The 15,224-nt window shown below is 37.2% G+C and overlaps 1 protein-coding gene across 1 annotated transcript in view; it reads right to left on the bottom strand.

Annotated features, from left to right (window-relative positions):
* Positions 1 to 1,392: 1,392 nt before the first annotated feature.
* The window catches only part of VPS41 (VPS41 subunit of HOPS complex), a 113,915-nt gene continuing 100,083 nt past the window's right edge, over positions 1,393 to 15,224 (bottom strand). Inside the window, exons 26-29 of the mRNA XM_087767068.1 lie at positions 9,959 to 10,058; positions 9,192 to 9,236; positions 7,661 to 7,740; positions 1,393 to 5,486 (exon numbers count right to left, since the gene is read on the bottom strand). Coding sequence (XP_087623194.1) covers positions 5,406 to 5,486; positions 7,661 to 7,740; positions 9,192 to 9,236; positions 9,959 to 10,058 — 306 coding nt within the window. The 3' untranslated portion in view covers positions 1,393 to 5,405. The remainder of the gene's footprint in view (positions 5,487 to 7,660; positions 7,741 to 9,191; positions 9,237 to 9,958; positions 10,059 to 15,224) is intronic.

Below are 15,224 nucleotides of genomic sequence, written 5' to 3'. Positions count from 1 at the left end.
TAAAGATTTCTATTACTTTGCAGAAATTCCAGATGAAGACTCTTACTAGCTGGTGTTGGACACACTGAAAAGTGCTTCAGTGACTCTTGTGCCAGCACATGCAAAAATAGCTGCTACTGAATGGGTCCTACAAAGTAAAACCACTATTGTCACCTGCACCTTCCAGTGCTACTACTTTATTGTGTGCAAGACATGGTAATATGTGAGACGGTTGCTCATTTTAAAAAACATTTCCCTTAATCTGATTTAAAAAAAAAATCCACAGCTGTTTATTGTGGCTCTTGTCCCTCACTGCCACCAGAGACAGACAAATCTGCATCCTATGTGAACACTATTTGGAACACATCATCTGGCTGACATCTTGCTAAATGCTATTTTACAGCCATCAGACACCAAGATACCATTACCATGTCAACCTAATTGGACTTAAATCCTACTGGGATCAGACTAAAAGCAAGAGGGAAAAAAAACCAACAATTCAACTGCCCTCTGCAGCTCCTGCCACTTTCTAGCCCCTAATTACTCTACTACACCTCCAGCCCTGGCAGTTCCTTCAGGCTGGAGGGGTACCAGCCTCCACTCAGCAGGTTTCTGACTCCTGCTGCTGCAGCACCACAACTGGTCATAAGCACAACCCAGCAGCAAAAGCCACCAGCAGCCTCCTCCGTTCAGACTGCAGACTCCTGGGGGAATGTCACAGCCTAAACACATCAGAGCCTCTAAGACCTGCTCTACTGCAAAAGCTTATTATGATCACCATTTATTGAAGCCTTTTAAGACTACATTTATGTCACTCCCACTATGACTCACTGACTTCTCAGAATTTCTCACACATCCTATTCTCTTGTGCGTTTGATGCCTCAGACACTTCAGATGTCCTGTTTTCTGCATAATTTAATATTTGATTATAGTCAAAGGAAGCACACATTGTCTTGAAGAACAGAAAACACATCATCTAGGGATTTCTCTAATGCCAAGAGAAAATTAATCTTTCATGGCACAGTGGAGTAAGAAGACAGTCCCAAAAGTATAGAATTAAAGAGTCATTCTCTAAATGTGGCATTTCATTTCTTACAAGTCTTGTTTAGGGTTTTTTTGAGAGTACAGCAATTGATTTAGAGCTAGTATTTGGCAAAGATGTGCTCGAGGGGGGAGCTCTTCTACAGAAGAAGGGACCCTGATGTCGTGTCTAGCATTTCTAAACACGGGTAAAATTTATGCTGCATGGATACAAAGTCAGAAGTGTAAAACAACAGGAGAGAGGGAAAACAGGCTTCTCACAGAGATTTTCCTCATTCAGGTAATGGTCCTTGTTCAGCATTAGGTAAGAATTTTCCTGCAAGTATTTTTTCAAACTGCTATCAAATGACACAGGCAGAGACCAGTCCAACAAACCTGCAGAAATGATGCTGTATTTTCAAGGATGACCAAGACATACAATACTTGAATGCTAAATCACAACATTTCAGAAATGGGAAATCCAACATGAGCTTTTCATTTAAGGGGTTATTTGCAATTCCAGTTCCCTTGAATTGCAGTCAGGAATTTTACTCACCGAGCAAAAAAACCCACTGTGGTAGTGTATACAACACCAAAGAGTAACATGGTGCCCGCTTAGAAGACTCTAGCTGAATAACCATTAACTTTAAGGTAGAAACTGATTAAATTTCCTAAGATGAAAACTTGATAAGCCAACCTGTGCAGTCTATACAGAATGTTGACAGCCTCTATCCAGCTATCAGCCAAAATTTAGAAAAAGATATTGCAGCACAGTCTCCTACTAAAAATACATTACAAAACATAGCAGACAACTGGATATTTCTTGTTCTTTGCTTTACAGTAGTCCTTGACAAATCTGCAGTCAAGTCCTTGGCAACAACTGTCCATGAAAACACTTATTTCAAATAGGAATATGATGTGGATCTAGAAATGGACAAACAACTCACTTTGTCTTTGCTCTGGCTCTGTAACGCAAGATCAGTTTCAGACACGGAACGACTTACTCCTGTTCCAATACACAATACTCGCTGTGTTCAAGGTTTCGCACAGGTGAGCAGCTGTCAGATACAGCTACAGCTAGAGGACGTACCTTGTATGTAGAATGACTCCTTGAAGTATTAACTGACCCACTGCTTCATGTGATGTTGGGCAGCAGGCTCTTGCCCAAGCACCAAACACAGCTGATTCAATACACCACTGATCTGGTAGCACTGCCTCAAGCCCACTGAGACACAGCTACTGGCCAGTAAATGCACGAGATTCAGCTGTAGCAGGAGATGGCAAAAGCCAGTCGTTCACCTCAACTTCAATGAGACCCAAAAGATCTGCAGAGCCTGCCCAGCCCCTTTCAGACATTGTCTATCAGCCATAAAAAGATCATCCAATAAATAATTGATGTATTACAAGAGCAACAGGCACCTCTTACTTGTCCCACAAATTGCTGGCTAGAGCTTTACTCCTGGCAGGTCCCTCCCAGTCCTCACAGGTCTGCTAGGAACAGATTAACTCCTCCTTTTGCAGAAGTCAGCCTTTATCCCGATGCTGTCACTTTTAACTGAGGTCTCAGCAGGACTAAATAGCCTCATGCTCACCAAGCACCGCTAGCTCCTCACTCTTTTGGGCCCACCAAAATCTTCAGTGTAGCCCAACATTCCCACCAAGCCTATCACACACCTACAGGCATTGTGGGTCTCAAAATAATAAAACAGATGAGAAATATCATCCGAAGACTCATTACAATCAAAATAGCTTTGTCTCTCTGATATGGCAGACAAAGTCATTCTTACTTGACCCACCATATATCCTTTCAGTTAGCTTTATTGGTCCCTATTGAAGAAATCACACAGAACTAGATGGATCAGTGAAAAAACAGTATTTCCCTTGTTAAATTTACCTTAAGTTTACCTTAGTTAGAAGCATAAGCACTTTGATAAATGGACTGACACCTTAAATAAGCTCTGGTGAAACTGGGTGAGTGCTATTCTGTACTTTTCTGAAGGGTTATGCAACTTTAAGGCAGCTACTTAGGCAGAACTGTTCTCCAGAAGAAAAGCTCTTGGGTAGCTGAATATTTTAGACTCTAAGCTCAGACATTTTCTATGATGTGAAGGTTTCTTAGGAAGAAAAGTGAATCAAAGTCAGGACTGTACATTTCTTCCTGAATCTTAATGAGCAAATTTAGAATTCAGGAACATGAAAAGGGTAGTCCCTGAAGCCCAAATGAAAGCAGCTTTGCATTTAGAGAAGATTTTGATTAGATTTTTATATAATGATTTAAAATTACTCACATAACGCAAAGAATATGCCAGGGTATAATGCAATATGATTGCCGGTGATGGCAGGCTAACAAACTGAGTCACTGAACGCTCAAAAATGCTTTAGGGAATTTAAGGCCAAGCTGAAGTAAACAATATACCTGCTTTAAGTTATCATATAACTCTGAGCTACAGAACACTTTGTGGCATAACTGTTCAGAAGTAATTTGACTTTTTCCTCCCGAAGCTGACAGCTTATGGCATTGCACAGTGCATTCTTAGGGTATAATATAGAAAAGCTGCTTAGAGCTACTGAAGAAGAGGTTTTTTAAAAAGTTTCTGAACTTGTCTACAGGCATGCGATAGCTCAAATATCATGGTGAAAGAGCTCTTGAGCTCACTGGAGCATTTCGTTTACTAGGAATCAAAGCAGCTTTCCTGATCAGTCTAATAAAGAATGGATAAATAAACAACATAGCTGAGAATGTGTACTAGCAGCTGAAAATGAACTGCTACAGAGCCAGGCGATAATTTATATGAGTGAAGCTTGACATACGCGAACTATGCTCTGCACTACAAAGTTCCTATCCTTCTGTTATTTCATCTACTGCAGGTCCATAAATAATCTGCACCATTTTTTATTTTTTCCTCAGCTGTATTATTGCAATAGAATGATTGCTATGTTTTTGAGAGATCTATCCTTTTAATGACAATTTTGTCTCTGTAACCATGCAGAGTAAATCCTAGCACTTCTAATACACTTAAAATTTTATTCCAGTATTGTATAGGTCTACACACTGTACAACAAAAATCACTCTTCAGATTGCTAGACCAGCTCAGCCAACTGCCTGGAGGACATAAAAAGAGTATACTGAATTTATATAAACTAGAAATCCAAGTTTATACAATGTAAATTATTTTAAGGTGTACCTACATGGGAGTAAGGTACAGAAGAACTGAGAGGTTTTCCAGTTTTACAGATACACTGCAGTATCACTATACTGTTGTTTCAGAAGTCATGATGTTAATTACTTGTTTAAACTTCACAATCTGATGGTAAACCAATGTATTTTTACTTTCAAACTCCAGTTATTAAAAAGAGGAAAAATATCTTGGGAGTTCTGAAAAATTATTTTCCTTAGGGAAAAGATGCTTATATTTAATTTAATCACAGGACATTATAAAGAGATTACATTACTGTGAAGACACTCTGAAAGATCACCTCCTTTGGATCAACAAAACAGAACACTGCTGAAATTAAAAATAAATATTTCTTGTTAACATTCAAATAAACTTATTTAACTTAGCTATTAAATTGCTAAGGCCAAAAGAAACTCCTATAGAACTTATCTTTGAAAGGTCAGATGGTTTTTTTTCCCCCTGTACTTAAACGAAATCATACATCGCAACCACACTTATAAAGTAAGTGTAAAGACCTACTGCTAACATTTAACATTTAAAAATAAAGTTTCTGGATGAATTTAACATGAAAAAAGCCCACCTTAAACTACTGCATTGTGAAGATCAATTAAGAAAATAACCACTTTATAACAAACTATGAATGTGCAACCATACAACCAAGGTAAATTGCCAATGTATGGAATTAACAGTTAATGAGTTTGTTAATTTAACATATGAGTCAGCACACAGCCAGCTTCAAGTCCTGAAGCAGTTCCACTGAAAGCAGTCAGACTCCTATGGGTCTCAAGTTAAACAGTTCACTAATAGACTAAATCAGGACTAAAGTAGTCTGGTGAGCTGAATTCACAGCAATTCATCTTTCTTTACAATATCTAACCATAAGCCCGATATGGCTTCAAACTGTAAAGCACATTAACTGACAGCAAGCACAAGTTTCCAAACGTGTTTTTTTTTTCTTCCCATTTTATTTCTCTTTTCTGTTCCAGAGTTAAGTAAGAAGCTGAGCAAAGGAACAGTGACATATGAATTGCATAACAAAGACTTACTAGGGAAAGACTTTCACATTTTCTCTTTCCTGAAAACGTTCAATAAGCTGGATGACTTATAGAAACCAGTTTTAAACCACAATCAGAATTATATACAGAAATGATGACTAACAGAAACTACAGTGGCTCTGCGTGGTCCTAACAGAGTTGGTGTCACAGACTGGCATGGAGAACTAGGGGACTGCTATTTCTTCATCTCCAGGATTGCGCTTCCTGGCCCTCGGTGTTTGGCACTGCATATGTTGCAGAACTGGACAGGAGATACCTAGAAATTAAAAAGAAAACAAGAATCTCTTAGAGAGATGTAGCCACGTTAGAATGTCAGGAGATGAATGAAAAATGCCTTTCTCAATGCGACTATTCACAGTCAGGCTGTTCCCTATAGACACTGTTGTGGTTTAACGCGGCAGGCAGCTAAACACCGCACAGCCGTTTGCTCGCTCCCCCGCAGTGGGATGGGGGAGAGAATCGGAAAAAAGGTAAAACTCGTGGGCTGAGATAAAGACAATTTAATAGGACAGAAAAGGAAGGGAAAATAATTAAAATGATAAAAGAATATACAAAATAAGTGATGCACAATGCAATTGCTCACCACCCACTGACCAATGCCCAGCCAGTTCCCAAGCAGCAGACATGCCCTACCCTGGCCAACTCCCCCCCATTTTTTGTTCAGCACGACATCACATGGTATGGAATATCCCTTTGGCCAGTTTGGGTCAGCTGTCCTGGTTGTGTCCCCTCCCAGCTTCTTGTGCACCTCCAGCCTCCTCGCTGGCAGGGCAGTATGAGAAGCTGAAAAGTCCTTGACTTAGTGTAAGCAGTGCTCAGCAACAACCAAAACATCAGTGTGTTATCAACATTATTCTCATCCTAAATCCAAAACACAGCGCTATACCAACTACTAGGAAGAAAATTAACTCTATCCCAGCCAAAACTAGGACAGACACGTTCATGGCTAGGTGTTGGAAGGTGATATAGTGGAACACAATAAAGCAGGCTATTCTGGAGTCTGGAGTAAGAGAGCAATACACCTCACCACTCACTCTGAGCGTATTACCACCACCCTCCAGGAGAGTAAGATCAAATTTCCTCCAAACAAAAATGAAAAACACAAAGTAAAAATGTTGCTGATTATCTTCATAGATAAAGAAGAGAGTAAGTCACTTGGTCGGCTCCACTGACTACTGGATGTCTTAGTTACAGCTCTGTCTTTGGATATCGCTCCACAGATTTCCAACAGCTGAGAATATGTCCTGAATACCGGTCCATCTGATATCAAATACATGTTTATTGTTACTCCTATGTTTAGCTCTGTGCGATGCTTTATGCATGCATTAGTTTCCTTTCAGTATGTCACCAGTAACCAAATATCAGTAACACAACTGATTACCTAAGGCCAAGAAATACTATAGCAGTGAAGAATTTGGCTCAGATATATGCAGATACCTGTGTATTCATACATACTATAGAAAATTTATCATGTAATATCCATATCACATTTAAAAATCCCATTTAAAAGTTACCCAGTCCCACCACTGTCCCAGCAAATTGAGAATGCTAGGTAAATTTTAGATTATTTCTCAAATAATAAAATATGTGGTAAATATAGTTTTGAATAAATATTTACTAGTTGTTGGGCTTTCTTTTGCAAATGATCTAATTCATTAAGATTTTCATAACATATTTAAGTATACATGCTGTTCCATATGGCTATAAGCACTTTGCTTGGTTACTTGCAGATTAAGTGATTCACCAAAGTTATTTTTGCACTAGATGCTCATTTTCAGAGACAGACATAAGATCAAAAAGGTAATTTTTTTTTTTTTTTTGTGATTTTGTTACCATTCTGATTCTTTCATTCCTGAATTCAAAACTGGTTATATCTAGAAGTTACTATTTTGGTTTGTTTTCATTGGAGGGCAAAAAAAAAATTCCCTGATGAAGAAAAACATATTCTGAGCATAAAGATGATTACAAAGATATTTAAATATTCGCTCTGAAATGAGTGGGGTTTTTTCTTCCAGGTCAGAATCATTTAATATGGTTCACTTGAGAAAATACCTTTATTCTTGTCTTTAATTAAACATACTTTGAGTGAGAGCTGCAACAGAAAAGAATTAATAAAAAAAAATAAAAATCTAACAGGTCGTATTCCCTGCATGACTTAAAGCTGCATTGCACATTCAGATTGCAGAAAGTGATAACATACTTCTCAAACAGCAGCAATTTCTTTCTAAATTGGATGTACTTTAGTTGCAGGTGCCCTAAACACCCTTTCCCTAGTCACATACTACTACTATGGGTTATCATCACAAATAATTACTGTAATCATATTATAATTCCTGATAGACCCATGCCCTTCTCCACAGTTAACAAAAGGAAATAATTTGTCCTTTTATCTTTGGCAAAGGTGTCAGACAGATTAAGCTAGTTCCTTACTGTGTTGGATACTGGGAGGCACTCTTTGTGAAACATATGTCTGCAGTGGAACACTACCACGTTGAAGGACTTGGATGCATCTGGGAAAGAGAAAAGTAAATTCATTACAACAGGGCAATGAAACAATGATTCAGTGACTACAGCAGTATATGCCTGCATTCTATTATATACATAGAAACATTAAGTAACATCTATGAAATTAATTTCCAAATTATTCTGGCTCATTTATACAAACCATGCGGAGCGATGGTTTCAGATAATGTGTCCCAGTGATGGAATTACAAGACAATTTTATTCTGCGGCTTCAGTGCTGTATACCTTTTCACCAGAAATTTTTCATGTCAATATGTGCTACATGCTAAATCTGGGGAGGGAGAAAAGTAAACTACCACCAAATAATTCAGCCATTTTGAACAAAAGTTAGCAAAAAAATTCTTGTGCTAGTGCGGGGAGAACCAGAACATTAAGCAGTTCTGGCACCTACACTACATGCCATGATCTTCAAATCTGGCAAGAAAGCTGAGTAAGTGCACGATATGCCTTTCGATTCCCACATGAATATTTAGCCCAATTAGAAGCCTACATACAACATCCACATATTCAAAGAATAACCATCTCGCTCATCAGCATCATCCGCATTTGATTCCTTGGCTCCCATTCCCTCAACACACATACCTCATTTAGCTCTGCCAGGTTTTCTATCACCATGTGACCGTTCTGGTCTGTATGCTGGTGCATGTGATCATAGTATAGTTGGTTTTATTTATTTAAGTGAAAAATGGTAGAAACCAGATTAAAAAACTGTGATTCTACTGGGCTATGCACACTCAACAAACAAAACAAAAATAGGACCATTCATATACTCTGTCTTAAGTATTCTTGTTTGAAGATGCCACGACAGATATTCTCCTGATAAAACTATTTCTTCTTAAGATGCCCAACAACTATACTGGTATTTTTGAACTATAGTTGCCTTGGAGAACGTACATCTTCAAAATAATATCCTGAACTTCTAGTTTCAAGACTAACTTTAGAAGATGTTTTAAAACTACAGTCTGTTTTAAGTTGTTTCAAATATGACAGCAGTGACTGAAGCCAAGAATTTTCCACCATTCAGAGAAAAAGTATATTCCATAAAACTTTATAATCTACAATTTCAGTCTAAATCGTTCAACAGAGTTGGACAAGATTTTGTGGCAACAGCTTAGTTTTGCGGTTCTAATAATCTTTGAGAATGCCTATGTTGATGGAATTAAAAGTTGCTTTCCATTCCATGTAATTCAAAACAGAAAATAAGAAAGTCAAAGATGAATTAAAAAAAATCTGGGTTTACTGCAACAAAAAAAGTTCAAATTAGACTCCACTCCCACGCCAGAATTCATAAGCACGCTTTGCACAGGAGACTGAAATTTATACAGTGATTACCAAGGGAGACTACTACACATTTCTATGAATAAAAGCAAACAGTATTTCCTCTAAAAATAATAAAAAAAAAATGACAACCTCTTTCTCTTCTAGAAAAGCATCCTACCTGAGGGAAGTATTGGAGACAGGCATGATTCACAAATATTCTCCTCTGGAAAAACAAAACAAAACAAACTTGGAACAGCTTTGTTAAAAAAAAACATGTTTACTTTTTTATAAAGCAGGCATGAACATACTGCTATTACAGAAATGGAGCTTGGTCTTAAAGTATTTACTTAAGATGCCTAACAGAGTCTATTAAAAATTGAAGAGCATTTCTATTAACAGCATAAGAAATGTTTAGATCTTCTGATTCTGATGCTGGCAGAACTGCAGGAGTGAGGCTGTCTAGGATCAGCACTGTAGAGGCACAAGGCAAACTGAAAAAAAGGAGCATAGGATGGGTGCCTGACTTCTCTGCAGCATTTTGTAGCAGAAGCTCTGATCCTCTGTCCATTTGTCAGATTTTGCCTCTTGGTATTAACACTCAGCTGGTGTGAACTACAGCGCTGCTCACATGCATCATCAGCACCCTGCAACATATTCTGAACAGCATTTTTCACCTTTATAGACAAACTGCAGGACACAATACATTACTGGCTATGCAGAGACTGATCAAGAGAAAAAGCTGCATTCTGGGTCTTGTAGTTTTTGAGATACGACTAGTTCTTTTGCAAAGGGGAAAGCAGCTAGTATCCTACTACACTCTACAAATAAGGTACAATATTCAGGCTTTTGGGCAGCTTCCAGAGTGGGCCGTCATGTGGCTTGGGTCTATAAACCAGGTAAAAGACTTCAAAACCTTGAAAGTCACCACATTTCCTCTGTACCCACCGTCTACTAGAACACCCTTCATCTGAGTTCGATGCATTTTCTTCAATAAAGAAAGAGAATCGGCAACAAGTATCTTCTTGCAACCTTCCCGCAGCAAGATCTGTTGTGCAAAGAACAGAAAATACGTCGGTTGTTGAATAGCTTGGCATATCAACTATCTTGGCAAGTCTCCACTGGGTTTCTGCTGCCACAGAGAACACAAGGAATGTTTAAGACATTTCAAGCTATTATAAAGGAGAGAAAGGAGGACCCTCCTGTTACCACCACCTATACCTAAATGAAAAACGCACATTATAAAAAAAACCTCAAAAAAATCAAATCCTTTACAAATATACTACTGTCATAAATTATGATCTTCTTCCTATGAGCTTGTCTTAACAAAATACAATGGAGAGGGATTTTTACAGTACCCCTCACAATTGGTTTCCAAACCATTTCAAACTTCTTCTACCCATATCTTTCCTGTCTTCTTTAGGAAAGGCATTTGATAATCATAAAACCTTCATAAACACAGCAATTCAAAATTTATTTTGTTCAAACATATCTCCTGCTAAGGTGTCATTTAGTAAGCAGTATTAAATGGCCATTCAACTAACCAAATGTCCAGAGTCCGTTCGTCCTTAGCAAACGTCTCGGCCCCCTTTCTACTTATGTAATATTTTTCATTAGATTGACATGTCATTGCTTGACAATGTTGTAAATCACAAAAAGGAATCAAGGGCATAAAAATTATACAGAGCCTTATTTCACAATACTTAATGAAGCAACTATGAAAATATGACAAACCCAAATAAATCTTGTGGAATTTTTCTTCCTCCTCCCAAGCTGATGTTTGGAAATTTGTTTTCCAAGACAACAATTCCTCTGACAAGTGCTTTCAAAAAAGGCTCATGGTAAATTTTAAGCTGAACAACCCTACCAAAAAGGTGGTATAAAAAGCCAATGTCCATTCCCTTCTCCTGCTTATTTGCATGACAGGAGACACTGAGCATTCTAAAACAGTCCAAGACAGAGCTAATGCAAATACCTAGAAAGAAGTGTAAGAATAGATTTTACAGCCAGGTGAATGCTGCCCAAAGCCCTATCTTCTCACATACACATTGTGAAGTACTAAGGACGCGCTGCCAAGAATTATATGCAGTTAAGACTGCAGATCTGAAATACATTAAAAAAATTAAACTTGAGTAAGACCTTAAGCATTTCAAACTGGACATGTGAGCGGATAAATGACATTCTTCAGTACTAGACGCATTGAGCTATAAAACATTTCAGATCACCAGAAACTGAACACAGCTCTACAAGAAAAATACTTAGAAAGGTAATTATTTTTATCTGTGATAATCTCAGGAACTATCTGAGTATGTCTTTCCCCTTCCAACTTTATCCAAGGGCAACAGAGAATGGTAAATTCTGTTTAAAATATAGAAAAATATCACTAGGTTTGAAAAAAATGCTAGAAACTTTTTGCAAGGACAATTGAATGAGACTGCCTTTCAGAATGAGCGTTTGCCTGATTCAAAATATTCTCAATCAGCAAATTATATCCCAAAGATAGGTAAATAACTTAGAGCGGATGAGGTCTTGGCTATATACTGGAGTCTTTGCTATCTGCACTCAGCATAAGCAAATGAAAAATCCCATGTTTAAATAAAAGCAGCAAAGCAAGCACGTTAAATGAGAGAGGCGGAACAGAGATACAATGTGAAGAAGGGAGCATGATTTACTATTTTCTACTTAAAATACAGTGTGCCAATAGGAAAACTTCATTTAAAAAAAGAAAAATAAAGAGGGAAACAGTAGACATCATTAGGTCACTGGAAAACCTCAATACTGTTTGATGCCTTAAATACAGAAGTAACATAAATATCTTATGACATATCTTGTAAGACACATGCACTATCTTTGCTGCATTATTTAGACTCCAGTAAGATTTTTCCATACCATATTCAATGACTGTTTGTCAGGCCTTAGTTTGCTAGAAATGGAATATAGTAGGCAGCTGTTCTTATATAAAAGGAAAAGCCACAATGAAGAATGTCAAATGTCAAATCTCAAGGTAACAAATCTTAACACTTCTGCAGAAACAGATTTGTAGAGCTCAAACATGAGATACATAATTTAAGATTTATAGAAAGAGAAGCAGGAAAGGCAGTTTGGAGGTGAGACAGAGCAAGAAAGAATGTCTGAATTAACTTCTTTACCTTTAAAGGAGGGAGAAGTATACAACTGTGCACCCTAAGATTAGGCTAAACTAGTTAAAACTGACACCAGGCATAAATCTGTAATGAAGCCACCTTCCAAGGAGAAGAAATAGGATTCAGAGAGGATGAAACTGAACTTTTTTTACCCTTTAAGAGCACATGATTGTAAGCACAAGCAGGATAGCATCGTACACCTACAGAAAGACCTTTTAGGCAGATATAATGCTTTTTACTAAATTAATGAAAACTGCTGAAACCAAAACATTTATTGCAAAAAAGAATCCTACTTCATTTTTTGTCTGTATTAGGGAAGATGCTGCCGCATAATTCAAAGCAGAAGCCATAAAAGCTTCTATTTAATTTAAAAAGTCCTGATTTATAGATGTCTAACATTATCTTTAAGGCAAAACACTGCAGTATGCAGTTAATTTGAAGGGTATACTCAAAGCACTGGGAATAAATTCAGGCCTGGATTCAGCTTAGCACTCAAACAAGTCCAAGTTTCTCAAGGCCAATTAACCAAATGCTTCCAAACTGTGTCACAATCACAATTAAAAGCCCGTTATTTTTAGTCTTTACAATGGAAAGGCAGATGTCCCCCTGTGCAAGCTGCCACCTGCCCCCTAGTGCCTCCAAGGTGTCTGAGCAGCAGCTTATTCATGTTCAGGAGCAAACCCCAACAAATCTTCCAGGTGCTGTTTCAAGCAGCATCCTTCAGGTTATCATTGGGGGCTGTTAGTTTATAATCCCTGTTGTGAATGCATGGACAGGAATGCTACGAATGGATGAACCTCTGTTATCCGTCAGAGTTACTGCAGGTTCAATCGAAGTTTAAACTAGTAATTCAACATTTGAGTAAAATGGCTAATCCACAAAACCTAGATGTAGTGTATCTAAAGAAATTGCTTTTATATTTTAAAACTAGGGAAAACAAATCTTAGAATACCAACATCTTTTGAAATCTTCTTCTAACAATTGTCACGCAAAGGGAGAGAAATTAGGCATTTCTTTCTGAAATGGGGGGCAGGGGGGTATTTAAATCTTTTCCAACACCACAAGCATTTCCAAAATTTCACTCAGGTATAGACCAAACCTGAAAAGGCATCTACTTTATACATTTGGAAAACGTAACAGCCTTATAACAAACTCACAAGTGTGCAAATAGGGGGATTTTTCTATCAGACTTCTCTGAGAGATTTAAGTATGCTACAGTGCTTCAGAAACCTGGAGCATGATTATATGCATCATTTTAAGAAAGGCTCCTGCATTCCTCATTCATAAGTTAACACCACTGTGTAATCAGATACCAGAGACTTAAACACGTGTGAATCATTTCATAATCTTTTTCAATTTAATTTCCAGTGAACTGAATATAAATGGCAAATACATAGATCAAGGGTACATTAGAGAAGGGAGGTCTTTGTTAAGATCAAACCGTTGTATGACTGATGAGTTTCAGTCCAAAGAAGTTCTATAAAAACACCATCAGAAGCACTGGTTTCACTGAAAAAAATAAGAGTTTGAATTTGTATTTTGCGTAGCAATACTAGTAAATGTGATTTTGCTACAATCTGTAAATAAGAGCATTACTGCCCTAATTGTGTTAGCTAAGGGAGGTTTTAAAAAATAACTGCACTGGTAAATTCCTAATGGGAACAGAGGTTCTGTATGGGTCTCAGAGAAGCAACATTTATGTGTGGAAACTAAATTAAAGTTACACTGACAACAACTTTTCAATTGTATGGAGATAAAGTTGGGTTTTGATTGTGTGTCATTGAAAACACTTTTAAATGCAAGCAGTAAAGATGAAAATTATTAAACTTTTGTCAGCGTAACAATATGACTTGACTCAATTTGGTTAGCTTGCCATGGAGTTGAATGGTGTTTAGTTATGTTGAAAATGTTGACAGAAGAATGGTGATTTATTTGCCATTAAATAAAAAATGTGCTAGGAATGTGTAATTTCTAATAAATAAGCACGTTTCTCCTTCAGACAACACATCTTCAGGAAGTAGTCTGTGGTCTATTTTATCTATAAATTTATGGCACCAAAGAACTAGATTTCAGGAGTTAGATATAAAACATAATAAAAAGGGTTTAGACTACACTTTACTTGATAAATACCCCTGTTAAAATTCAGACAACTATATCTTTGTTGCCTATGTCTTCATAACTTTGTGGTCTATGAATGTTACTGTATATAAACACTAAAATGAGTATTATTTCAGCAGTAAACAAACTTTCATCACTACAATAAACCAGTGTCACTCAATTATGTACTATTGTTTTAATACATTAACTCAGATGACGACCAAGAGAAAACATTATAACAAATGATCCTCCGGAAGGAAAAAACAAGCAAGCGAAAATGATCACTTGGAGTTTTAATCTCAAATTCAGAAAACCACTTAAACAAGTACTTAAATCTTTTCCTGTTTAGGAAAATACTTAAGTGTGTGCACAGCTTTAAGTTCATGGAAGAATTGCATTTCCTAAAGTTGGAAAATAAAAATGGGTATTCTTGAAGAATAATAAGGCAGCTTAATAGATCCCTACTTGTAAAGCAGAGCTGTAACACCAGAGCAAATGTAAATTAGAAGTACTTAATTCAAGTTGTAGCCTAAGAACAAAGTCTCATGTGATCTACATTTTATTTTTACCCAATAGAATACCTAATCCTATCTTAATGCCGTGCTTGGTTGGTTGGTAGCAAACAGATATTAACTCCTTTTCAAAGGTAGAAGTTAACCACATTACTTTAGAGCTGATGTGAGCATAGAGTAGCACACAGAACAGTTGCAGCGGTTCATCTAATGGGTGGTAATTTGTTAAAGCGAAGCAATCAGTCTGCAATATGCCAACATTAATAAAAACTTAAATTATTCAGGGAAGATCCCAGATTAAAAAAAACTACAACAAATTTTGTTGCATTAGTAGACTTCCTACTAGTTGGATTCTCTAATGCACACTGTAAGCCACATATGGTGTGCTTTGGCAGCCACTCAATTTGATTCAGTTGGTTTTGCTGGGATGTAAAGAATTGTTTTCAAAAAGACAAAGTCTGT

The sequence above is a fragment of the Nipponia nippon genome, unplaced genomic scaffold (genome assembly GCF_047370975.1).
Source record: "Nipponia nippon isolate SJK-2023a ecotype South Korea unplaced genomic scaffold, ASM4737097v1 scaffold_1, whole genome shotgun sequence".
NCBI classification, from domain to species: Eukaryota; Metazoa; Chordata; class Aves; order Pelecaniformes; family Threskiornithidae; genus Nipponia; species Nipponia nippon.
This window is presented reverse-complemented; position numbering and strand designations above follow the sequence as displayed.